Source organism: Trachypithecus francoisi, unplaced genomic scaffold, assembly GCF_009764315.1.
Source record: "Trachypithecus francoisi isolate TF-2019V2 unplaced genomic scaffold, Tfra_2.0 Lachesis_group15, whole genome shotgun sequence".
Lineage (NCBI taxonomy): Eukaryota > Metazoa > Chordata > Mammalia > Primates > Cercopithecidae > Trachypithecus > Trachypithecus francoisi.
Window position 1 is genome coordinate 102,912,405 of NW_022681460.1, and position 24,713 is coordinate 102,937,117.

General features: G+C 45.8%; 1 protein-coding gene across 5 annotated transcripts in view; it reads right to left on the reverse strand.

Annotated features, from left to right (window-relative positions):
• SNX29 (sorting nexin 29) overlaps window positions 1-24,713 on the reverse strand; it is a 617,391-nt gene that overhangs the window by 546,191 nt on the left and 46,487 nt on the right. For 4 of the 5 annotated variants that reach the window (XM_033236483.1, XM_033236482.1, XM_033236485.1 and 1 more), the window contains 2 exons: window positions 17,444-17,568; window positions 14,087-14,176 (listed from right to left, as the gene is read on the reverse strand). In XM_033236483.1, the coding sequence (XP_033092374.1) occupies window positions 14,087-14,176; window positions 17,444-17,568 (215 nt within the window). The remainder of the gene's footprint in view (window positions 1-14,086; window positions 14,177-17,443; window positions 17,569-24,713) is intronic. The other variant, XM_033236484.1, reaches the window with a different exon arrangement.

Below are 24,713 nucleotides of genomic sequence, written 5' to 3' on the forward strand. Positions count from 1 at the left end.
GAGGCTGACGTGGTAGATCGTTTGAGGCTAGGAGTTCGAGACCAGCCTGGCCAACACGGTAAAACCCCGTCTCTACTAAAAATGCAAAAATTAGCTTGGCGTGGTGGCGCACACCTGTAATCCCACCTACCGGGCGGCTGAGGCAGGAGAATCACTTAAACCCAGGAGGCAGAGGTTGCAGTGAAGTGAGATTGCACCACTGCACTTCAGCCTGGTGACAAAGCAAGACTCAGTCTTCAAAACAATAATGAAATTTTTAAAAAGTGGGAGATATAGAAGAGTATATCAAAAATAAGAATGACTCTAAAACCTCACATCCAGGAAAGACCAACGATGACATTTTTAAGAATTCTCAGTCTTTTTTACTGCACTTTTCTTTTTTATAATAAAATCAACATTTGCTGTAGGCTGAATTATAATCCTCAAAGATATTTACGTCCTAAGCTCCAGAATTCTCTGAATATTGTGTTACACGGTAAGAGTCTTCGCAACTGTGTTAGGATCCGGAAATTGGGAGGTTATCTTGCATCATCCCTGTGAGGCTGATATAATCACAAGATCTTCATCAGAGGCAGGCAGAGACAAACCTGACGCAGAAGAGGAGGACATGATGTGACCAGAGAAGCAAAGACTAGCACGGGGCAGCCATAGCCAAGGAAGGTGGGCAGCGAGCAGACTCTGGAAGGGCCAGGAACAGATTCGGCCCTGGAGCCTCCAGAAGCAAGCAGCCCTGCTGTCACCTTGACTTTGGCCCAGTGAAGCTGATTTGGGACTTCTGGCCTCCAGAACCGTGGGAGAATAAATTACAGTGTTTAAAAGTCACCAACTGTGTATTAATTTGTTACAGCAGCCAAAAGAAAAGAACACATCAGGCCAGGCACAGTGGCTCACGCCTGTAATCCCAGCACTCCAGAAGGCCTATGCAAGCAGATCATCTGAGGTCAGGGGTTTGAGACCAGCCTGGCCAACGTGATGAAATCCCATCTCTACCAAAAATATAATAAGGAGCCAGGCATGGTGGCAGGCACCTGTAATCCCAACTACATGGGAGACTGAGGCAGGAGAATCACTTGAACCCAGGAGGCAGAGGTTGCAGTGAGCCGAGATCGCACCACTGTACTCCAGCCTAGGCGACAGAGCAACACTCTGTCTCAAAAAAAACAAAACAAAAACAATAGCCTGGCACGGTGGCTCACACCTGGAATCCCAGCACTTTGGGAGGCCAAGGCAGGCAGATTACGAGGTCAAGAGATCGAGACCATCCTGGCCAAAATGGTGAAACCCCATCTCTACTAAAAATACAAAAATTAGCTGGACGTGGTGGCGCACACCTGTAGTCCCAGCTACTCAGGAGGCTGAGGCAGGAGAATCGCTTGAACCCAGGAGGGAGAGGTTGCAGTGAGCCAAGATCACACCACTACACTCCAGACTGGCAACAGAGTGAGACTCTGTCTCAAAAATAAATAAATAAGTAAATAAAACCACATCATATTGTATGAGTGTATACGCATACATATTTATTTGTGTAATTTTGTATCCTGATTCATTTATTTTCTTGTCTAGATCATGAACATTTTCCTATTACAATTAAAAGTCTTTCAAAAATGATTTTTGATGGCTTTCCAGTAAAACATAACTATTTCCTTACTACGAAGGGCACGGCACATGGCCAACTTTCCCTCTGTACAGTAAAGAACACCCCTATACATAAATAATTGTCCTCATTTCTAGTTCCTTAGGAAAGATTTCCACATGTCGAATTACTCAGTCTGAGGATAGGAACAGATTTAAGGCTTTATGGGAAACCTAAGACAGTTTATTTTTACCCATAAGACAGTCATTCCTACAACTACTTGTATCTCCTCACATCCCACCACTTTTTATCCACATGTACACAGATTTTTAAATTTTTTTATATACATTTTAAATTAATTATTATTTGTTTATTTTTGAGACAAGGCCTCTCCCTCTGTCACCCAGGCTGGAGCTCACTGCAGCCTCAACGTCCTGGCCTCAAGTGATCCTCCTCTCTCGGCCTCCTGAGTAGCTGAGACACAGGCACGCACCCCCATGCCCAGCTAATTTTTTAATTTTTATTTATTTGTAGAGACGATGTTCTGCTATGTTGTGCAGTCTGGTATCAAACTCCTGGCTTCAAGTGATCCTCTTGCCTAAGATTCCCAAAATGCTAGGATTACAGTCGGGAGCCACCACGCCCAACCCCAGATTTTTTCATAGTTGTCATGCTAATGTATACATAATTTTGTGATCAATTTTCTTCACTTAACATTGGCTCTCAACACTTTTTCGGGCTGGCAATAATAATAACAGCAGCAACAGCAACTACTATTTACTGAGCAGTAACTAAGCACCCGCCATTGCAGTAAACACTTTACATCTGACATCATCACAACCAAGGCCATCACCATGTGAAAGACAAGGTCTGAAGCCAGGACAAGTGAAGCGACTCACCCAGCAACACAGTTAGTAAACAGTATGGCAGAAAGGACCTCAGAGCTCACTGCAAACCCAAATCGTGTTGCCCTGCAAAATGAGGGGACTTGGCCTTCCTCGAAACGGTCACGTTCACAACTGTTTAATATTCCAAGTGGGGGAAGCTGAGTCTTTGCAGTTAGACCTGGCTTCCAATCTAGGAGTTAAACAGGCTCACAGACCCCTCTGAAACGTCACAAAGGCCTCGAACCTGCCTTCTGGAAGGAGGCAAGTACACCCATCTCCAGCAACTGCATGGCAGGCTAGTTAAGTTCACTCTAATGTTTCAATTCAACTTCACTAGGATCCACCGCATTCTTCCTGTGAGCTGTGAACCGAGGTAGGCTACGTGTCACCAGCTAGAGACAACAAGAACTCGTCCCTAAGGGACTTCCAGTCTAGCAGGCAGGACGAACAGAGAAAAAGTCCATTCAACCAAATGACCTTCGGCAAGTCACTCAACCGTGCTAAGCCTGAAAATCCTCTCCCATAAAATCAACACAAAAGTACAGAATCGCCCAGGGTTACTGGGGTAACTAGAAAGGGAAGGAAAGCACCAAAGCACAGTGCCCAGTCCATGATGACCAATCAGCATTTGCTTAATAATTAATTCCCTTCCTAGCAGAGGGCATTCGCATGGGTTCTTCTGTGTTCGCAGCATCTAAATGTACACATCTGTATGAGTGAGCATAAGTATGTGTGGATCAAGCCAATCACTGGGATCATTTAGAATAATCTTCCCAGGGATAACAAAAACCAGCAAGAGGGCAGGTCCCTCAAGACTATCTTCTGTCTCAATCCCTAAATGTCAAACGAATCCACTTCCCAAGCTCATCAGAGCAGTCTAATCCACACAACTGTACACAACAGCCTTCCTTCCACTCAGAAACCAGGACGGGGAATCTGGTGACAACTCCCTCGGCCAGCTGGCCAGCAACGTGTTTCCAAATACCCCAGACCATCATCTGTACATCCATCACATTTCCAATCCAGTGACTCTCACCCGCAGCCTGTCTTGAAAAATGCAGTCACCTCCCTCCGACCTTGAATCGACAGGAACACTTTAAAGTGTGTTTTCACCTTTTAATTCTGCAAATTGCTTACTGCTACAGAATCCTTTTAAAGCTTGTCAGGGTGATGCTGCGGATGGTAAGAATTATCCCAGCAGGGTTCTGCTTCCACGGCCAGAATGAATGTGCTCTATTGAAAGTGCAGCTCACCTGCCAATTAGCGCCTGCCGTGTCTGTAATTTAATTTAGGGATATACGCTGATCTGCTTTGAAACAACGTGCTAAGTCAAAAAGCAGGCAAGGGCTTCTGGTTCTGCAAACACCTGAAAGCCAAAGGCCAACAAGAACAAGTGCCAGGAAGGGGTGTTGAGAAGAGCTGCCCTGGGGCACCTGTTAACAGAGGATGACTAACAGCACCAGGCTTTTGGGAAAGTTTCTATCAAGCCTCACCTATCACCGATGCCATCACCGATGCCAAGAATTCATACCTTAGAGACCACAAGGAAGACAAAAACCTTGTCCCAAATTCTAGTTCAGGCACTGAGTCACCTTGGGAAACGTTTTTTGTCCTCTACTTTCTTCATCTGTCCAGTGGGGAGAACAGTACCTACCTGTATGGATTGCTATGAGGGAAAAATGAGAACTAGGAATACATGTAAAGTGTATCCAATAATGCAGTGAATAAATGTTAGCCATAGTGATTAACATACCCGGCATATAATTGGTGCTCAGTGAAAACCAGCTATTAATATCACTACCACACTTGCACCGAACAGCATTCCATTTCCTTGTTTGGAGTTTCTTTTTTTTTTTTTTTTGAGGGGCGGGGTGGGGACAAGGTCCCGCTCTGTCGCCCAGGCTAAAGCACAGTGGCACGATCATAGCTCACTGCAGTCTTGAACTCCTGGGCTCAACCGATCCTCCCACCTCAGGCTCACGAGTAGCTGGAACTACAGGTATACACCACTATACATGGCTTTTTTTGTTTGTTTTTTTCTGTAGAGACGAGGGTCTCACTACATTATCAGGCTGATCTTGAACTCCTGGAATCAAATGATCCTCCAGCTTCGGACTCCCAAAGCACTGGGATTACAGGCGTAAGCCACCAAGCCTGGTCCTTTTCCCTTTCTTCTAGTAAGAGCACCCCTCTTTCGTATGGGAAACGCATTCCACTGGGATCCTTCCGCACTGCCCTAACCTCCCCCTACAGCAGGGGTGGACAGCTAACCCAGGGCAGGCAATTAACTGGCCGAAACCACAGCATATGCACCTTTCATTTTTTTAAATATTACACAAAAATATTAGTTATCTTGATTGATAAGTTTTTTGGTACCACCTTCAATTTTGTGGCCAAAGTGAGTGTCTCACTAACCTCACCCTAGTCTCAGCCCTGGACCACAGGGTTTTACTGGAGCCACCAGAAAAGACGCCTTGTCTCCTCCAGGAGCTGAGGTCAGCAAACTATGGCCTGGGGGTCAAATTTGGCCTCCAAACTGTTTTTGTAAGCACAGTGTTCCTGGAACGCAGCCACACCCATTTGCTCCCATATGGTCTGTGGCTGAGTTTCTGCTCCAGTGGCAGAGCTGAGTCACTGCTACGGAGACTGCATGGCTCACAAAACCTGTAATACGACCCGTAAGGAGGGAGTGTGCCGACCCCCTTCTAGAAGTAGGATCTCTCATCCCTGGAAACCTGTAGCTACCTGGGGCCATTTTCCACCCCATCACGTAGAGAGACCCCATCTGGAAAGACACCCAACCACAGAGAAGCTGTGCTGGAGGGACGGCAGATTTGGGAGAAGTCAGGGCCCCCGAATCCAGCTCAACTCTGAGATGATTTCTTAGTTACTTGAGTCAATACATAAATGTCCTTCATCTGATGTTTTCAATCAGTCTAAAGGATTTTCTATCATTTGCAACCACAGGAAATAATGCAGTGAGACAGGACATGTTCTTCAGTCATCTGACAATCATCTATAGAAGACCGAGAACACGCCAGGAACTGAGCAACACCTGTGCTCCACAGCCATGGGGGGTGAGGGGTGTCTCATCAATGTGACAACACTGCTCCAAAACAAAGTATTGCTCAACAAAAAAATCAGAAAACCCAAGACCAGCCTGGGCAACATGGTAAGACCCCATCTCTACAAAAACGAAACAGAAAACCCAACTACAAGGAGTCTAGTGTGGCGGCACACACCCGTAGTCCCAGCCACTTAGGAGGCTGAGGCAGGGGGATGGCTGGAGCCCAGGAGTTTGAGGCTGTAGTGAGCTATGATTGCACCACTGCACTCCAGCCTGGTTAACAGAGCAAGGCCCTGTCTCTAAAAACAAAACAAAATGAAAAAAACCCATACACAAAGAAAATCCAACTCCATGGAGCTGGGTTGGCCTGGAAATAGGCCAGTGATACAAAGGCTATGTCAGGCCAGAATCTCCAACCCTTTGACCTCGCTGTCCCAGAGGACTGTCACAACTCTGGGCATCTCATTCACAATTGAGCAGGAAGAAAGGGAACGGGATGAAGCCAGCTCTATCGCCCCTTTTATCAGGAAAGAACAAGTGATCCTAGACAAAACACAAGGGAGCAGAGAAAGCAGAGAGCAAAACTCAAAACTGGCTTAATCCTTCAGGATCCCTCACAGAGACAAAGGAGTACATACCACAGCCTTAAGCAAAATCTGGGTTCTATCAAAGCCAAAGAAGACAGAGGGATAAATCTGAGGGCAGAATCTAACAGAATCAGCCACACATGGTATCAGTCATGCCAGGAACAAAGGTAAACCAAGTTCGCTCATGTGCCAGCCTGAGAACTCAGTGAATACAGGTGCTCCCAAATCTGTCACATCCCAAACTGAACCAGCCTGACTGCAAGGCACAAACGGATTGGAAGAGCAGAGTGCCAACAAGGGGCTGAGCTCTGTCACTTGGCCATCTTCCAACTAGCCACAAGACTGCCTTCCAGAACCAGAGCTCAGCATAATACACCTGTATCCTATGAGAGTTTACAGCACAGCACCTCCTTTATTAAAGAGTAGGAAATAAATTAACCAGGCATGGTGGCGTGCACGTGCAGTCCCAGCTACCTGAGAGGCTGAAGTGGGAGGATCGCTTGAGCCAGGAAGTTGAAGGCTGCAGAGAGCCATGATTGCACCACTGAATTCTAGTCTGGCAACAGAGAAAGACCCTCTTATTTAAAAAAAAAAAAAAAAAAAAAGTGGGAAATTTCTTTTTTTTTTTTGAGACGGAGTCTCGCTCTGTCACCCAGGCTGGAGTGCAGTGGCCGGACCTCAGCTCACTGCAAGCTCCGCCTCCTGGGTTCACGCAATTCTCCTGCCTCAGCCTTCCCAGTAGTTGGGACTACAGGCGCCTGCCACCTCGCCCGGCTAGTTTTTTGTATTTTTAGTAGAGACAGGTTTCACCGTGTTAGCCAGGATGGTCTCGATCTCCTGACCTCGTGATCCGCCCGTCTTGGCCTCCCAAAGTGCTGGGATTAGAGGCTTGAGCCACCACGCCCGGCAAAAGTGGGAAATTTCTAAGAAGGACTTCTACAACTTGGGTCTCACTTCCTTTTAGGGGCATACCCCATTTTGAGCTGAAGAGTCATTTATATTCTGAAAGGAGCAAAGCAAAGGACCCATGGAACTCAGGCTGGATAACTGTGATCTAAAAACTGACAACTCAGAGGCCAAACTTCTTTTACTTTTTTTTTTTTTTTGAGGTGGAGTCTTACTCTGTCGCCCAGGCTGCACTGCCAGGGCATGGTCTCAGCTCACTGAAACCTCTGCCTCCTGGGTTCAAGCGATTCTCCTGCCTCAGCCTCCCAAGTAGCTGGAATTACAGGTGCCCACCACCATGCCCAGCTAATTTTTGTATTTTTAATGGAGACAGCGTTTCACCATGTTGGCCAGGCTGGTCTCGAAATCCAGGCCTCAAGTGATCCACTCACCTCGGCCTCCCAAAGTGCTAGGATTATAGGCCTGAGTCTTAATTTATGAGACAGCAGGATTAAACACCTTTGAAACAGGCAGAGGTCACATTCCGCCAAGAGGTACCAGTCCAGCTCCACTAGATCTTAACGTGCTGGGACACATTCATACCCCTTAGTAAACAGCCACTGGCCCAGGTCCCTGCCACCCTGGGTGTCAAGGACCCACCCCCAAGGGACCCTGTGGACATCCCCATGCTACAGTGAGCCAGGAGTTAACAAAGAGCCCAAGGGGTACAGCACCCTGGCTTCTGACTTCCTCCCTAAGGCCAGCTTCTTTCTGCCGGTTGTCAACCACTTTTTTCACCTTGAACGGAGCTCTGCATTTTCTCTGCACCTTTAGCAGACATCCTTCCAAGATTTCCCTCACCAAAAGCAGCTGATTTGCACGTGCATGAACACAAAAGAAAATCACCAATAGGGAACTGAAAGCAAGGATGGGCGGGTGAGGAACTGGACTTCCCCTTACCATCAAAAGGATACACCCAGGGCTCCCCTGGCACATGCAGCTTCCTCCAAAATTAATTTTTTTTTTCATTTTTTCTAACTTTTTTTAAAATTATTATACTTTAAGTTCTAGGGTACATGTGCACAACGTGCAGGTTTGTTACATATGTATACATGTGCCATGTTGGTGTGCTTCACCCATTAACTCGTCATTTACATTAGGTATATCTCCTAATGCTATCCCTCCCCCCTCCCCCCACCCCACAATAGGACCCAGTGTGTGATGATCCCCTTCCTGTATTCAAGTGATCTCATTGTTCAATTCCCACCTATGAGTGAGAACATAGGGTATTTGGTTTTCTGTTCTTGCGATAGTTTGCTGCATCGCACTTATTCCAAAATTGACCACATAATTGGAAGTAAAGCACTCCTCAGCAAATGTAAAAGAACAGAAATTATAACAAACTGTCTCTCAGACCACAGTGCAATCAAACTAGAACTCAGGACTAAGAAACTCAATCAAAACTGCTCAAATACATGGAAACTGAACAACCTGCTCCTGAATGACTACCGGGTACATAATGAAATGAAGGCAAAAATAAAGATGTTCTTTGAAACCAGTGAGAACAAAGATACAACATACCAGAATCTCTGGGACACATTTAAAGCAGTGTGTAGAGGGAAATTTATAGCACTAAATGCCTACAAGAGAAAGCAGGAAAGATCTAAAATTGACACCCTAACATCACAATTAAAAGAACTAGAGAAGCAAAAGCAAACACATCCAAAATTAATTTTCTACAGAAATGAAATTGTTGCCCAAGGTGACCCAATGAAGCAAAATATAAATTCTGCTTTGAGTGCAATCAACCATTTTCAAAAATCCCCACTGAAGATCAAGGAAGTCGGTCTCTCTCATTTTATAGTTGTGGGTATATTACTACCACCTGCTCCCACTGACTGACGATGCATACAGACCACTGAGAGTAGAGGTTTGGCTTCCCAGGAAAATGAGCAGTGTGTTCTGAAGTCAGGGTCCTCAAGTGGTTATTTTGAATGCAGTCCTTTGGTGGCCTCTACTATGCAGGTAGCCAGATACTGGAGCTCCAGACACTGGAGCTACAAGGATGAGCCTGTAATCGTAACACTTTGGGAGGCCAATGCAGGCAGATCACCTGAAGTCACTAGTTCAAGACCAGCCTGGCCAATATGATGAAACCCTGTCTCTACTAAAAATATAAAACTTAGCCAGGCGTGCTGATGTGTGTCTGTAATCACAGCTACTCAGGAGACTGGGGCAGGAGAATCGCTTGAACCCAGGAGGCAGAGGCTGCAGTGAGCCAAGATAGTGCCACTGCACTCCAGCACGGGCAACAGAGCGAGACTCCAGCTCAAAAAAAAAAAAAAAAAAGCAAGAAAGAAAATGGGTAGTTCCATACATAGGTTTGATGGAAGAAGAACTTAGGACTACAGGAGGGGCACAGTCCAGCTGAACCACGTAGGGAGCTCATGAACGGCTTTTTGAAAACAATTCTGAAATTTCAAGAGAGAAGAGAACAAAACCACATGAGATACCACTTCACAACCATTAGGATGGCAATTATGAAAACAGAAAAAAGGAGGCCAGGCACGGTGGCTCAGGCCTGTAATCCCAGCACTTTGGGAGGCCAAGGTGGGAGGATCACTTAGGACAAGGAGTTTGAGACCACCCTGGGCAAAATAGTAAGATTCTGTCCCTACAAAAAATAATAAAGTTACTATACATATATATGTATAGTGTGTGTGTGTGTATAAAGGGGGTGGTAATCACTCTCTGGTTCTCTCCATGTATACAGTTAAAGCTGTATACCTTTTCTGTAATTTAAAAAGCCAGCAGTGGCCGGGTGCAGTGGCTCATGCCTATACTCCTAGCACTTTGGGAGGTCAAGGCGGGCAGATCATTTGAGGCCAGGAGTTTGAGATCAGCCTGGCCAACATGGTGAAACTCTGCCTCTACTAAAAATACAATACTTAGCAAGTCACGGTGGCTCATGCCTGTAATCCCAGCTACTTGGGAAGCCAAGGCAGGAAAATCGCTTGAACCCGGGAGGTGGAGGCTGCAGTGAGCCGAGATCACACTGCTGCACTCCAGCCTGGGTGACAAAGTGAGACTCCATCTCAAAAAATAAATAAATAAAAATAAATAAAAAGCCAGCACTGGCAAGGCTGTGGAGTTGGCAAGGATGTGGAGAAAATGGACCTCTTGTGTGTTGCTCATGGGAATGCAACATGGTTTAGCCACTACAGAAAACCCTCTGATGGTTCCTAAAAAAAATTAAACACAGAATTACAACATGATCCAGCATTATCCTTCTAGGTATATTCCCCAAAAGAACTAAAAGTGGAAAAAACAAATATTTGCATCTTCATATTCATAGCAGTACCATTCACTATAGCCCATAAGTGGAAGACACCCAACTATCATGGGAATAAACAAAATATGGGTTCTACATACCCTCAAAAGTATTACTCAGACTTTAAAAAGAAGAAAATTCTGGGCCGGGCGAGGTTGCTCACGCCTGTAATCCCAGCACTTTGGGAGGCCGAGGCGGGCAGATCAGGAGGTCAGGGGTTCGAGAGCAGCCTGGCCAACACAGTGAAACTCCGTCTCTATTAAAAATAAAAAAATTAGCCAGGCATAGTGGCGCGCACCTGCAGTCCCAGCTACTCGGGAGGCTGAGTCAGCAGAATCACTTGAACTCAGGAGGTGGAGGTTGTGGTGAGCTGAGATAGCGCCACTTACTGTACTCCAGCAGCCTGGGTGACAGAGCAAGACTCCATCTTTTTTTTTTTAAAAAAAAAAAAAAGAAGGAAATTCGGACACATATTACAACATGGACGATCCTTGAAGACGTTATGCTAAATAAAGCCAGACACAAAAGAACAAAGATTGCATGATCCCACTGATACAAGGAACCTAAAGTAGTAGAATGCACTGAGGCAGAAAGTAGAATGTTGGCTGCCAGAGGCAGGGGACTGGAGGGAGTGAGTGTTAGTGTTTAATGAATACAGTTTTGGTTTGTAAAAATGGAAAGGTTCTGAGATGAATGGTGGTAAAGATTATTGTATGACATGTGAATGTGCATTAAGTACACTTATGCTGAACCGTACACTTCAAATGGCTGAATGGTAAATTTCATTATGTATATTTTACCAATTTTTTTTTGTTTTTTGAGGTAGAGTCTTGCTCTGTTGCCCAGGCTGGAGTGCAGTGGCACACTCTCTGCTCACTGCAAGCTCCACCTCCCAGGTTCATGCCATTCTCCTGCCTCAGCCTCCCAAGTAGCTGGGACTACAGGTGCCTGCCACCACACCTGGCTAATTTTTTGTATTTTTAGTTGAGACGGGATTTCACTGTGTTAGCCAGGATGGTCTCGATCTCTCTCCTGACCTCGTGATCCACCTGCCTCGGCCTCCCAAAGTGCTATGATTACAGGCATGAGCCACCACACCTGGCCATATTTTTTTTTTTTAAGAGAGAATAGAAGTTTGGCCAGTAGGAGTTTGGGTGAGAGCTGAGGAAGGACGGAAGGTAGTGGAAGGGAAAGAACTGCCAGACTTGAAGAGTTTCAAGACAGTAGAAACCAGGAGAGTTGTTCAAAATACAAGACTGGGCCAGGCACAGGGGCTAACGCCTGTAATCCCAACACTTTGGGAAGCTGAGGCGGGCAGGTCACATGAGGCCAGGAGTTTGAGACCAGCCTAGCCAACATAAGGAAATCCCGTCTCTACTAAAACTACAAAAAGTAGGCGGCATGGTGGTACACACCTGTAGTCCCAGCTACTCAGGAGGCCGAGGCACGAGAATCACTTGAACCCAGAAGGCAGAGGCTGCAATGAGCTGAGATCACACCACTGCACTCTAGCCTGGGCGACAGAGTGAGACACCATCTCAAAAAAAAAAAAAAAAAAATACAGAATTGAATCATCTAAATTAGTGAGAGGCACCAAGCAAGGCACAGGCAGTGGTGCTGAAGGCCCTGCCCCACACAGGATCTGGCATTAGTGCTTTAGCTGCTGAACTGCGGAGAGCTCTCAAGAGTCCCAAGGCAGGGGCGTGGCAAGAGAGGAGCTTGTGGGACTCAGGCCATCATTTATTTGCAAACTGGATGAAAGAGTTGTGGTGTCTTACCTGCCACTGTCTGTCACCCCTGGCATCCAGCACGGCATAAGAGGTAGGACACAAACAGACACAGCCAGTAGGGAACAGAGCCCTAGAAGGCAGATCAAGCACTGGATACTTTGTCCCAACTCTACAAGAGACCCACGGAAGAGCTTTAAGTCAACGTGGTTACAGGGAGTAAGTGGGGGAGTGGGATGGTCATTAAAGAAGACCATTCCATGATGTGCAAATTGGGTCAGAGCTGATCAAGACTGAAGGCAGAAAAACACAAGTCGGGGCCGGGCACGGTGGCTCAAGCCTGTAATCCCAGCACTTTGGGAGGCCGAGTCGGGTGGATCACGAGGTCAGGAGATCGAGACCATCCTGGCTAACACGGTGAAACCCTGTCTCTACTAAAAAAAAATACAAAAAACTAGCCGGGCGAGGTGGCGGGCGTCTGTAGTCCCAGCTACTCGGGAGGCTGAGGCAGGAGAATGGCGTAAACCCGGGAGGCGGAGCGTGCAGTGAGCTGAGATCCAGCCACTGCACTCCAGCCCGGGCGACAGAGCGAGACTCTGTCTCAAAAAAAAAAAAAAAAACAAAAGTCGGGGAGAAAGAAGAGCACTCACTGAGGATGGAGGAACCACAAGTGGCTCAGGGACCCATGTGAGAGACAGAAACAGTGCTCTGTGCAGGACTGGTTTGGCGGCAGAGGGCAGGGAGAAGGAGAAGGCTGGGAGGAAGCCCAAGAGCCGTCCAGGGGACCTGGGTAAAGGGCAGAGCCATTTACTAAGCAAGAAACACAGGAACACATATGGATGAAGATCAGAATTCAGTCTTGGAGACTGACAAGCCCGTGCTGTACACCAACTAGAGACATTCAAGAGACAGAGTTCAAGGAAGTACTCTGGGCCGCGGGTATGACTAAGAATAACAGGTACATACAGAGCAACTTCACCAAGGAATCCAAACAGTATGCGTAGAAAGAAGAGCCAACAATGAATCCAAGGATGAATAATATTTGAGGGTACAGAAATGATATGCCAAGAAGGATCAGAAAAGAAGAAGAAAGCGTGCCAAGAGGCTAAAGCATCGCAGAAAGCAAGGGAAGGCAGTGTTTCAAAGTCAGAGGATCCTCGATGCCCAAGGCTGCTGAACAGACAGGGAAGATTAGACTTAAATTTTACAGGCAGCTCAGCAACAGTAACTGTGTCTCTGGTATATTCTGAATGGCACCAATCACCTTGTAATTGACTGCCAACCTATAACCTGATGATGATATATCAGTGATTAAAAGAACATCAAATTCCAGCCGGGTGCAGTGGCTCACGCCTGTAATCCCAGCACTTTGAGAGGCCGAGGCGGACGGATCACCCGAGGTCAGGAGACCGAGACCAACCTGGCCAACATGGTAAAACTCCATCTCTACTAAAATTTAAAAATTAGCCAGGCGTGGTAGCAGGCACCTGTAATCCCAGCTACTGAGGAGGCTGAGGCTAGAGAATCACTCGAACCCGGGAGGCAGAAGTTGCAGTGAGCCGAGATCATGCCACTGCACTCCAGCCTGGGCAACACAGTGAGGCTCCTTCTCCAAAAAAAAAATCAAATTCCAAGGTCATGCATCAAACGCCAATAATGGCAGTGGTTCTTTCTACTTTCCCAAGTGGAATGGAAAATAATTAATTTTTCCATACTGTATTCTGTACTGGCTACTTGGGTTTCCAGTGGCTACAAAGACAGCAAGCCAAGTCTGTGTAGAGCTCTGAGTCACTTTTAATTAATTTTTGCTTTGTTCCTCAAAAATTAATCACTTTCCCTGTAGTACGCTGGAGTGATCCTGGTACATGGTACCTCAGGAACCACAAAATACAGTACTGCACACAATGAATAAAGCCTTCTTTCCAACCAAGAGGTATTTGTTTATTGAACATAATTTTATTGAAGAACCTGTGTAGTGGCAGACACTATGCTAGGAGTCAAGAGAAAGCAAACAGACATGGTATCCTACCTTCACAAAGCATGCTACGTCGTGGGATATACAGAAAACTGAATATGGTGTGATGATGAGGGGGTAAAGTGGAATCTCCTGTTCTTTGTTCTGTAAGACAAAGGAAGGCAAATTTTTCTTTTCTTTCTTTCTTTTTTTTTTTTTTTTTTAGAGATGGAGTCTCGCTCTTTCTCCCAGATTGCATGATCTCGGCTCACTGCAACCTCAGCCTCCTGGGCTCAAACAATTCTCCTGCCTCAGCCCCTCCCAAGTAGCTGGGATTACAAGTGGGCACTACCACGCCCAGCTAATGAGCTAAGCTGGTTTGGTCTTTTCCCTGCTTCTCATTTGCAGGAGGCTGCTCAGCACATCCTCGTCAGCAGAAAACAGCCAGAAACTGCCCTTTCATTCATCTCACCACCATGCAGGTATAGCACTCACACCAAGACAGAGAGGGGCGGCCAGAACCAGAATGCTGGAGATGCCTTGCAAATGTGTTGCTGGTTCTTTGATTACCAGGGCCAAGCAACAGAAAGGTAAGAATTCTAGTCCTGGTGGCAACAAAAACAGCCATTCTTTGTGGCCAAAAGGTCAGTGCCTTAAGCAGGGATGAGATGGAGGAAGAGGTTCAAAGTTGAAAGGGTGGTGGGAGAGGAGAGTAAGTGGTTAAACATTTATTAGGTGTGAGGAACTAAAGCAGCTGCTTCAAATAAGGTTCTCACTGAATCCCCCTGACAAACCCTCAAGCTAGGCAAGAGAGTATCGAGACTATCGCCTTCACAGGTGAAAAAAACGAAGGCTCAGAGGAGAACTTTCCCGAGGCCATTCAGACTCACCCTTGCAGTCTGACTTCAAAGCCAAGGTTGCCTCTGCCTTGCCCGGCAGCTGCCCTCGGTTGGATGGAAGTGGACTAAGAACGTCACGGCTTACTCACACCAATTCCTCTAAGGTCATTCCCCCAAAGGCAGGTAAGATATAAACAAGAAGTGTGAGGGCCCAGGAAGCCTGAGGGCAGGCGGCCCTGGAAAAAGCTAAATCCCTGCAAAGTTCCTCACCCAGCCTGTAACACCAACTCACTCACACACAGGGACTCAGGGAGGCGTCGTCCCGGAGACAGGAAGCTGCAGAGACATAATCCAGGATACAGGAGGTGGCCAAAGTCATTGGCAGTGATTTCTACGAGGACTGAAGTAGTCCTTGATGCTGGCTTTTCTCAGACTGGATCCCTCCCTCCCTGGCTTTTGAAGGAGCACAGAAGCATGACAGAAAATGCAACAGGGACAGGAATCCCTCTTTTTTTTTTTTTTTTTTTTTTTTTTGAGACGAGTCTCGCTCTGTCACCCAGGCTGGAGTGCAGTGGCACAATCTCGGCCTCACTGCAACCTCCACCTCCCGGGTTCAAGCGATTCTAAATGTGAGCCTCCGTGGCTGGCTCTAACAGATCTTTTTTAAAAAAAATTATTAAAATTATTTTATTGATACGTAATATTTGCACATATTTATAGGGTACCTGTGATATTCTGATACATGCCTAGAATGTGTAATGACTTTCAACAGATCTTTGCTTCTTTTTTTCTTTCTTTAGGCAGTCTCCCGGGGCTAGAGTAGGCTCAGAGAGGCTCCTAGATCTTTGCTTCATTTCTGAAAATGAGTAACTGGTGAAATAAACAAGAAACAAAGATCTAGGAGCCTGAGCTTATGCTAGCCCCGGGAGACTGCCCAAAGAAAGAAAAAAAAAAAAAGCAAAGATCTGTTGAAAGTCATTACACATTCTAGGCATGTATCAAAATATCACAAGTACCAAGGCCGGGCACAGTGGCTCACACCTATAATCCCAGCACTTTGGGAGGCTGAGGTGAGCAGATCACAAGGTCAGGAGTTCGAGACCAGCCTGGCCAACATGGTGAAACCCCGTCTCTACTAAAAATACAAAAATTAGCCAGGCATGGTGGTGGGCACCTGTAATCCCACCTACTCGGGAGGCTGAGGCAGGAGAATCACTTGAACCCCGGAGGCAGAGGTTGCAGTGAGCCAAGATGTTGCCACTGCACTCCAGCTTGGGCAACAAGAGCAAGACTCCGTCTCAAAAAAAAATCACAGGTATTCCATACAAATGTACAAATATTATGTACCAATAAAATAATCTTAAAAAAAAAAAAAAAAAGAACTGTTGGAGCCAGGCACGGTGTCTCACATTTGTAATCTAGCTGGCAGGCTGAGGTGAGAGGATCACTTGAGCCCAGGAGTTTAAGACCAGCCTGGCCAACAGAACAAGATCTCCGTCTCTATAAAAGTTTAAAAACGAGCCGGGCATGGTGGTGCAAGCCTGCAGTCCCAGCTATTTCAGAGGCTCAGGCAAGGGGATCACTTGAGACTAGCAGTTCCAGGCTTCAGTGAGCCATCATCACAGCACTGCACTTCAGCCTGGGTAACAGAGCAAGACCCCAACTCTAAAAAACTAAATAAATAAATAGAAGGGCTGAGAAAAAAAGGAAGGATGACACAGCAACATGAAGGAGAGGAAAAGACTAAGGATTCTGTTAGCAGAGAATTTCCACACACCGCCACCAAATGCAACAAGGTCCAACGTTTGGCTGTGAAAGGGGAACCAGCAAAAGACAACACATTTTACTCAGCAATGACACCGACATAGTGATAAGAAAGATTCCTGGATTCCCAGCAGCAGCCGCGGCCAGGGCTGGAACTGAAAGCTCAGGGGAGCAGGGGACCACCGGACATTTGTTACATGACATGATCCACTTTCAGGTTCAGCTCCAAAGCAGATCACTGTAAACAGCTTCCTCATCTGTACAGTGGCAATAATAACAGTCCCTGCTACTCACAGGGCTCTCGAAGAATGGAATGAGTTAATTTACATCAAAGTGCAAGTCTTGTACAAAGTACTAAGCGTTAATAGTTATTATTTAGCATTATGCTTGTCATTCACATGGAAATGTTTTTCCAACATTATATTGGAAGATAACAGAACCTCTGGGGTTTCTGTTGCTGGTGCTGAAGACATTTAATTATGAAATGCCATGCTATCCTCAGGCATCAAATTAAAACAGATTATTAATTTCCCAGCGACTGGGACGCCACACTGGTGAAATAAACCAGTGTGCTGCAGGCCCCCAAACCCAGAGGAGACTGTACCATGTGGCTCTGAGAATTCCGCGCACAAGATGATTTCATTTAAATTAAGATGCCAGACAACACCATTACGTTTTGACTACTATTAAGACATGGATTTCTGTGCGCACACACCACCCCACCAAGTCCCACTCGATGACTGCCTGCCTACTATTAAAAAAACAAATAAAAAGAAAAAGAGCAGAAGGAAGACAAGCTCCCCCAAGCTATGGCCAGGCAGAGCGGTACCTGTTTCGGTTTTGCTGGCAAAGCCCGCTGCCTGCTTGATCGCTGCTGCCGTGAGTGCCAATCCTCGACTCCTCTTCAAGCCATGCTGCAGGACGGCTTCAAACTGGGCACACAGACAGGTGACCCTGTGAGAGAACCAATGACTCATCAGTGCCCCCAGAAAAGGGAGTAGCAACTAGGGCAGCCCCAGCATCTCCAGGAAATGAGTAAGCTGCCAGGTGTAAACCTCAGCGTGAAGGCAGACAGGAGACACCTGGATTTGCAGGCTGGGTAACTGACCTGCGCCACTCCACACACCTCCTGGGTTGATGTTCATTTCACAGAGCTCAGAATGCCCAGCACAGTCTACCCATATGCATCAGACTGGCACAGTAACGATTCACAAGGAACATGGGAACAGGGACGGGTGCCAGCTGGCAGGGGTGCAGAGCGGGGACAAGTTAAAAACCAATCAGTTCCGTGTGGGGACCGGTTGGATGTTAATTGCATCCAATTCACAAGTTTTAACTCTAATTCATATTACATGTAGTTTAAGGAACAAGATTATGTTTTTGGAGACTGAATTCACCAGGCTGCCAAATTGGAAACATTGTGTAATTTCATGGCCTGTTACATGCTCTGAAAAAAATATATGAATTCTGAGTCTCATTCTTATTCTGTTATATGAGATTACATGCTCTAAAAATAATAATAATATGAATTCTGATTCTTGTTCTTTATTCTGTTGTAAGAGATTACATTGTGAACTCAGATCGTGAGTTGATGGAATTTTCAATTAAGTTACAATTACTGTGCATTTAATCGAATTTGTTTCTCAATAACCAGAGAAATAAGAGATTCAGGAACAAAGAGATGAGGTCACAGCAACTGCACTTGATCTTAGCAGTCTTCTCAGGGCTCCTGAGCCTCTGCCCAATTGGGTCTGTGGACTTCTGAGCCCTTTCCATTCACTCATGTAACAAACGTTAAGAAATTCTGAATGTCTGCCATATGCCGCCACTGTTCTAGGCTCTGAGGAGATGACGGTGGGAGTGAGACAGGCAAGGTTTCTGCCTCACTCATGTGCATGTTTCTAGCAAAGGGAGGTACACAAATAAGTTAACGAGACCGTTTTCGTTAATCAGAACTTAGAAGAAAATAAGACAGGATGAGATGGCAGGTGGTGATGGGGCAAGGACAGGCTTAGATTCTGTGGGCTGAATGAAGGCAGCCTTGGAATTACGAGCTGGATATGACAAGGGCAGCAGGCTGGAAAGACAGATGCCCCACCCATCCCCACACCCATGGTAACAATGCTCCAGGTGTTTATCACTCTGTGGGTAGTAAAATATTTTCATACCCATTATTTTACTCTTCTCATCAACACTATGATATAGATGAGGCAAGTATTATTATCTCCATTTTACACTTGAAGAAGCTGAGGCTAAGGACATTTAAGTGACCTCCTGAAAACTGCATAATAAGCAGCAACATCTGTACCTGAACCCCATCCTCGTAAGCTGATCCAATGTAGTTTCCTCCATCCCCCATATCACCAAGATGAACATCCTTTATTCTAAGATAAAAGCCCTCTAGCTCCCTTACTGAATCTTCAGTCGTCACTCTGTCTACACCACACAACCCTAACACAGCATCAGCAAATCCACAGCATTCATGCCTTTCCATTGTATTCTGTGCCCATGACAGACATCACTAATCGATCCCAACATTGTAGGCCACCACTGGCAGATGACCAAAGCTGGTCCTCCACAGAAGGAAGCCTATTAGGCATCACAAATCTGATACTGCCCCTCAACCACGCTGCTTGGTTTTCACCTTCTATCTTATCTTTGCTGGATCCCTGGCACTGAGCTCAGTACCTGGTACACAGTGTGAGCCCCACAAATGTTTTTCCAGTGGGTAAGTAGTAGGTAAATGAATGATTAGCCTTGAACCAAAGATCCCAGAATACTCCACCACATTGAAACAAGCCTCTTTGCCGGGCAGATATCACTCTTAATTATTATAGATGTGCATATGCTAGTCTCTGTACATATAGGCACTTTTTTTTTTTTTTTTTGAGATGAAGTTTTGCTCTTGTTGCCCAGGCTGGAGTGCAATGGCACAATCTCAGCTCACTGCAACCTCCGCCTCCCAGGTCCAAGCGATTCTCCTGCCTCAGCCTCCCATGTAGCTGGGATTACAGGTGCCCTCCACCACGCCTGGCTAATGTTTGTATTTTTAGTAGAGATGGGATTTCGCCATGTTGGCCACGCTGGTCTCCAACTCCTGACCTGAGGTGATCCGCCCACCTTGGCCTCCCAAAGTGCTGGAGTTACAGGCATGAACCACTGTACCCAGCTTCATAGGCACATATTTTAAGGCTTCCTGAAAGCTGGGACATCAACCAAAACTCTCTAAATACCACAGAAACCAAAACCATGGCACAGAACAACATTGACCCAGATCAGGCGTCTGTCTCAGAGAGAGAAAAAAACAAAAACAAAAACAAAAAAACTCTGGGTTGTGTTGAGAGTTCTCTGTAATTAACCAAAGCCTCTATCTTTAAAAGAATCTTCTGCAAATACAGCAATCAACTCAACAATTGCTATCCGTTTGCTTGGTTCCAATGCACAAGTCAGTAACTGCCCAGCCAGCTCTAGATAAAACCAGGGCCCTAAGAGGAATGGAATGCAGGTGAACTGCACAAACCCAGTCCCCAAGGTTTGGGTTACATCATCAGTACTGTGTCACAGAGGCACACAGGTCACAACTAACCTAACACTGCGCGAATACCCAGGTGGATGCTAGTCCTATAATTAGATCATAATGATGCCTTCCTTGCCAAAGACCATTCTAGTTAACACCCTCCCCATATGCCCTTTCCACCTCCCGAGCACGTATCTACTGGTCATTCAAGACAGATCTTGGCTGGGCGTGACGGCTCACACCTGTAATCCCAGCACTTTGGAAGGCCAAGGGGGGGTGGGGGGGGGTGGATCACCTAGGGTCAGAAGTTCGAGACCAGCCTGGCCAACATGGTGAAACTCCATTTCTACTAAAAAAAAAACACACAAAAAAATGAGCTGGGTGTGGTGGCACATGCTTATAATCCCAGCTACTCTGGAGGCTGAGGCAGGAGAATCACATGAATCTAGGAGGCGGAGGCTGCAGTGAGCCAAGATCGTGCCGTTGTACTCTACTCTGGGCAATAAGAGCGAAACTCAGTCTCAAAAGAAAAAAAAAAGACTTAGCTTACGTATTCTCTCCTCCAGGAAGCCTTTCTGAATGTTTCCTCATTCTGAGTTTCTTTCTACTGCAGCACTTGCCACTCTCTGTTAATGGTCTGATTTCCAGGGCTGCCTGCTCTTGCTAACTGTGAGCTTCCATGCACTTAGCACCATGCCTGGTTGCTATAGAGAATGTGACCGACGCGGTCTCTCCAGTCAGGGAACTCAAGATTATGAACATGATGTACATTTTGGTGAGAGATGCATCTCAGGAGATTTCATGTAATTTGTCATTCGAATCCAGGTCAGTTAAAACTAGTGAATCAAGTAGAACACATCTGTCTAAGCACAGGAATCTACTCTTTAGCTTCTGATGGGCACATCTTAGAATTACCAACTGATAAATATATCATACACTAGGGTCACACTAAGGCTTTCCACTGCTTCCCATCTTATATGGGAAGCAGTAGATGATAATTCCGAAGAAATGAAAGGGGCACTAGCTTTAGTGCAGTTCTTTATTTTCTTTTTCTTTTTTTTTTTTTTTTTTTTGAGATAGGGTCTTGCTCTGTTGTTGCCCAGGCTGGAGTGTGGCAGTGTGATCATGGCTCACTGCAGCCTCAACCTCCCCCAAGCAATCTGCCCACCTCAGCCGACCAAGTAACTGAGACTACAGGCATGCACTACCATGCGCAGCTACCTTTTTTTTTTTTTTTTTAAGACAGAGTCTCACTTTGTTGAGAAGGCTGGAGGGTTCCCAGAATACTGTCTGCTGCAGACACTCTGGCTTCACTGGAGATGTCAGCTGCCTCCTTGCCATTTTATCACACCAAACTTCCATTCCAAGTTAATGAACTAGGGATATTATTTTCAATAAGTGGGTCACTTAACAACAGTGAATATTTTAATTTTTTAAAAAGCACCAGTCAGGTGGGGCGCAGTAGCTCACATCTATAATCCCAGCACTTTGGGAGGCCAAGGCAGGTGGACCACTTGAGGTCAGGAGTTCAAGACCAGCCTGGCCAACATGGTGAACTCTCATCTCTACCAAAAACACAAAAATTAGTTGGGCGTTACGGTGGGCACCTGTAATTCCAGCTACTGGGGAGGCTGAAGCAGGAGAATTCCTTGAACCCAGGGGGCATAGGTTGCAGTGTGAGCCAAGATCACACCACTGCACTCCACCTTGGGCAACAACAGAGAGAGACTCGATCTCAAAAAAAAAAAAAGGAATAAGGTACTGATCCATGCTACAACATGGAAGAACCTTGAAAATATTATGCTAGAGGAAGGAAGCCAGATCCAAAACACCACACATTGTAAATTCCATGAAACATCTAAGAAGGGTAAATACAGACAGTCCTCAACATAACCACGGTTCAATTTATGATTTTTTGACTCTACGATAGGATTATCAGGACATTATCCCATCATAAGTCAAGGAATCTTTGGATATAGAAACAGAAAGTCATTTAATTAGTGGTTCTCTAAGGCTGGGGCTGAAATTAGGGATTAAGTGTTAACTAGCACAAGGGAATTTGGGGGGGATAATGGAAATGCTCTAAAACTGAATTGTCATGATGGTTGCACAACTCTATAAATGTATTAAAAAGCACAAAAATCAGCTGGGCACGGTGACTCACACCTGTAATCCCAACATTTTGAAAGGCTGAGGTGGGCGGATCACCTGAGGTCAGGAGTTCGAGACTAGCCTGGCCAACATGGTGAAACTCCCTCTCTATTAAAAATACAAAAATTAGCCAGGCGTGGGGCAGGCCCCTGTAATCCCAGCTACTCCGGACGCTGAGTCTGGAGAATCGCTTGAACCCGGGAGGCGGAGGTTGCAGTGAGCCAAGATGGTGCCACTGTACTCCAGCCTGGGCAACAAGAGCGAAACTCTGCCTCAAAGAAAAAAAAAAAAAAAAGCACAAAAATCATTGAATTGAAAGAAAAAAAAATCACTGAATTGTATACTTACACTTTTAATGGCATATAAACTAGACCTCAATAAAGCTGTTTAGAAAAAAAAAAAACTTTCTCCCCAGGTGCTCAGTAAAAGTCTGACAAAGTAGCAAAAGAGTTGTGAATGGAAAATGAAGTAACTTCCTCCTGCTGCATTTAAAACTGTCCACCAAGATCAGCATAGCTGGACACTGCACCCGCTCAACTAGTTTTCTGTTAAGATTCAGCAAGCATTTGTTTTCATGAGCTTTGTCCTATCTCTTTTTTTTTTTTTTTGAGATGGAGCCTCGCTCTGTTCCCCAGGCTGGAGTGCAGTGACATGATCTCGGCTCACTGTAACCTCCGCCTCCCAGGTTCAAGATTCTCCTGCCTCAGCCTCTGGAGTAGCTAGGATTACAGGCACGCTTACAGGCACGCGCCACCATGCCTGGCCAATTTTTTTGTATTTTTAGTAGAGATAGGGTTTTACCATGTTGGCCAGGCTGATCTGGAACTCCTGACCTCAAGTGCTGCCCACCTTGGCCTTCCAAAGTGCTAGGATTACAGAAGTGAGACACCAAGCACAGCCTGTCCTATATTTCAAGAGTGCTTAATCTGCCACACTAATCTAGTAAAAGATTCCTAAGAATCCTATACTTCTGCATGGCAAATATTAGAACAACAGGATCGGCTATGAATGCTGCATTTTTATAAACTGCATCCAATTAACCTTGTGACAGAAGGACCTATTTACTCAATACTTTTTTTTTTTGAGTCAGAGTATCACTCTGTTGCCCAAGCTGAAGTGCAGTGGCACGATCTCGGCTCACTGCAACCTCTGTCTCCTGAGTTCAAGCAATTGTCCTGCCCCAGCCTCCCAAGTAGCTGGGATTACAGGTGCGCACCACCATGCCCAGCTAATTTTTTTTAATTTTTTTGTAGAAATTGAGTTTCACTGTGTTGGCCAGGCTGATCTCGAACTCCTGATTTGTGAGCCGCCTGCCTCAGCCTCCCAAAGTGCTGGGATTCCAGGCGTGAGCCACCACGCCTGGCAATTCTTTTACTATGTTACAGCTTTACTGGAGCCTTTTTGAGAAAACCAAGTACAGTCATGAAAATGGACTGGATTATCCTCATTTGTAAAATTCCAATGTTAGCTGGAATGGAGTCTGCTGTACCAATGAAAATCATTCAGTCAACAGTATGAGCCATATCTCAGAATGAAGACAGTAAGTACAAGGCCATTACATGACAATCATTTGAAATGGGCCATGAGGCCAGGTTCAGTGGCTCACACCTGTAATCTCAGCACTCTGGGACGCCAAGATGGGAAGATCACCTAAGGTCAGGAGTTCCAGACCAGCCTGGCCAACATGGCAAAACCCCATCTCTACTAAAAATACAAAAATTAGCTGGGCATGGTGGCAAACGCTTGTAATCCCAGCTACTCAGGAGGCTGAGACAGGAGAATCACTTGAACCCAGGAGGCAGAGGTTGCAGTGAACTGAGATGGCACCACTACAGTCCAGCCTGGGCAACGGAATGATACTCTGTCTTAAAAAAAGAAAAGAAAAAAGAAGAAGAAATGGGCCATGAGTTATATTAATGTTTAATTAACTTTTCAAAAAGATTCACATCCTTAATCCATGAATTTCAGTAGTAGAAATCAATCCTAGACTATAATCTACAAATCAGATAAAAATCTAAGAATAGGTGGGGCACAGTGGCTCACACCTGCACTCCCAGCCATCTGGGAGGCCGAGGGGGGCAGATCACTTGAGGCAAGGAGTTTGAAACCAGCCTGGGCAACAAAGCAAAACCTTGTCTCTATTCTAAAAAATAAATAAATAAATAAATAAAATTTTTAAAGAGTTAAGATTACAGGCACAGTGGCCTGAAACCCTGTCTCTACAAAAAACAAAAAAATTAGCCCTGGGTGTGGCTGCGCATGCCTGTAGTCCCAGCTACTCAGGAAGCTGAGACAGGAGGGTTTCTTGAGCCCAGGAAGCGGAGGCTACGGTGAGCCAGGATCACACCACTGCACTTTAGCATGGGTGACAGAGCAAGAGCTTGTCTTTAAACAAACAAAAAAAAAGTTAGAAACTGCCTAAATATTTAAC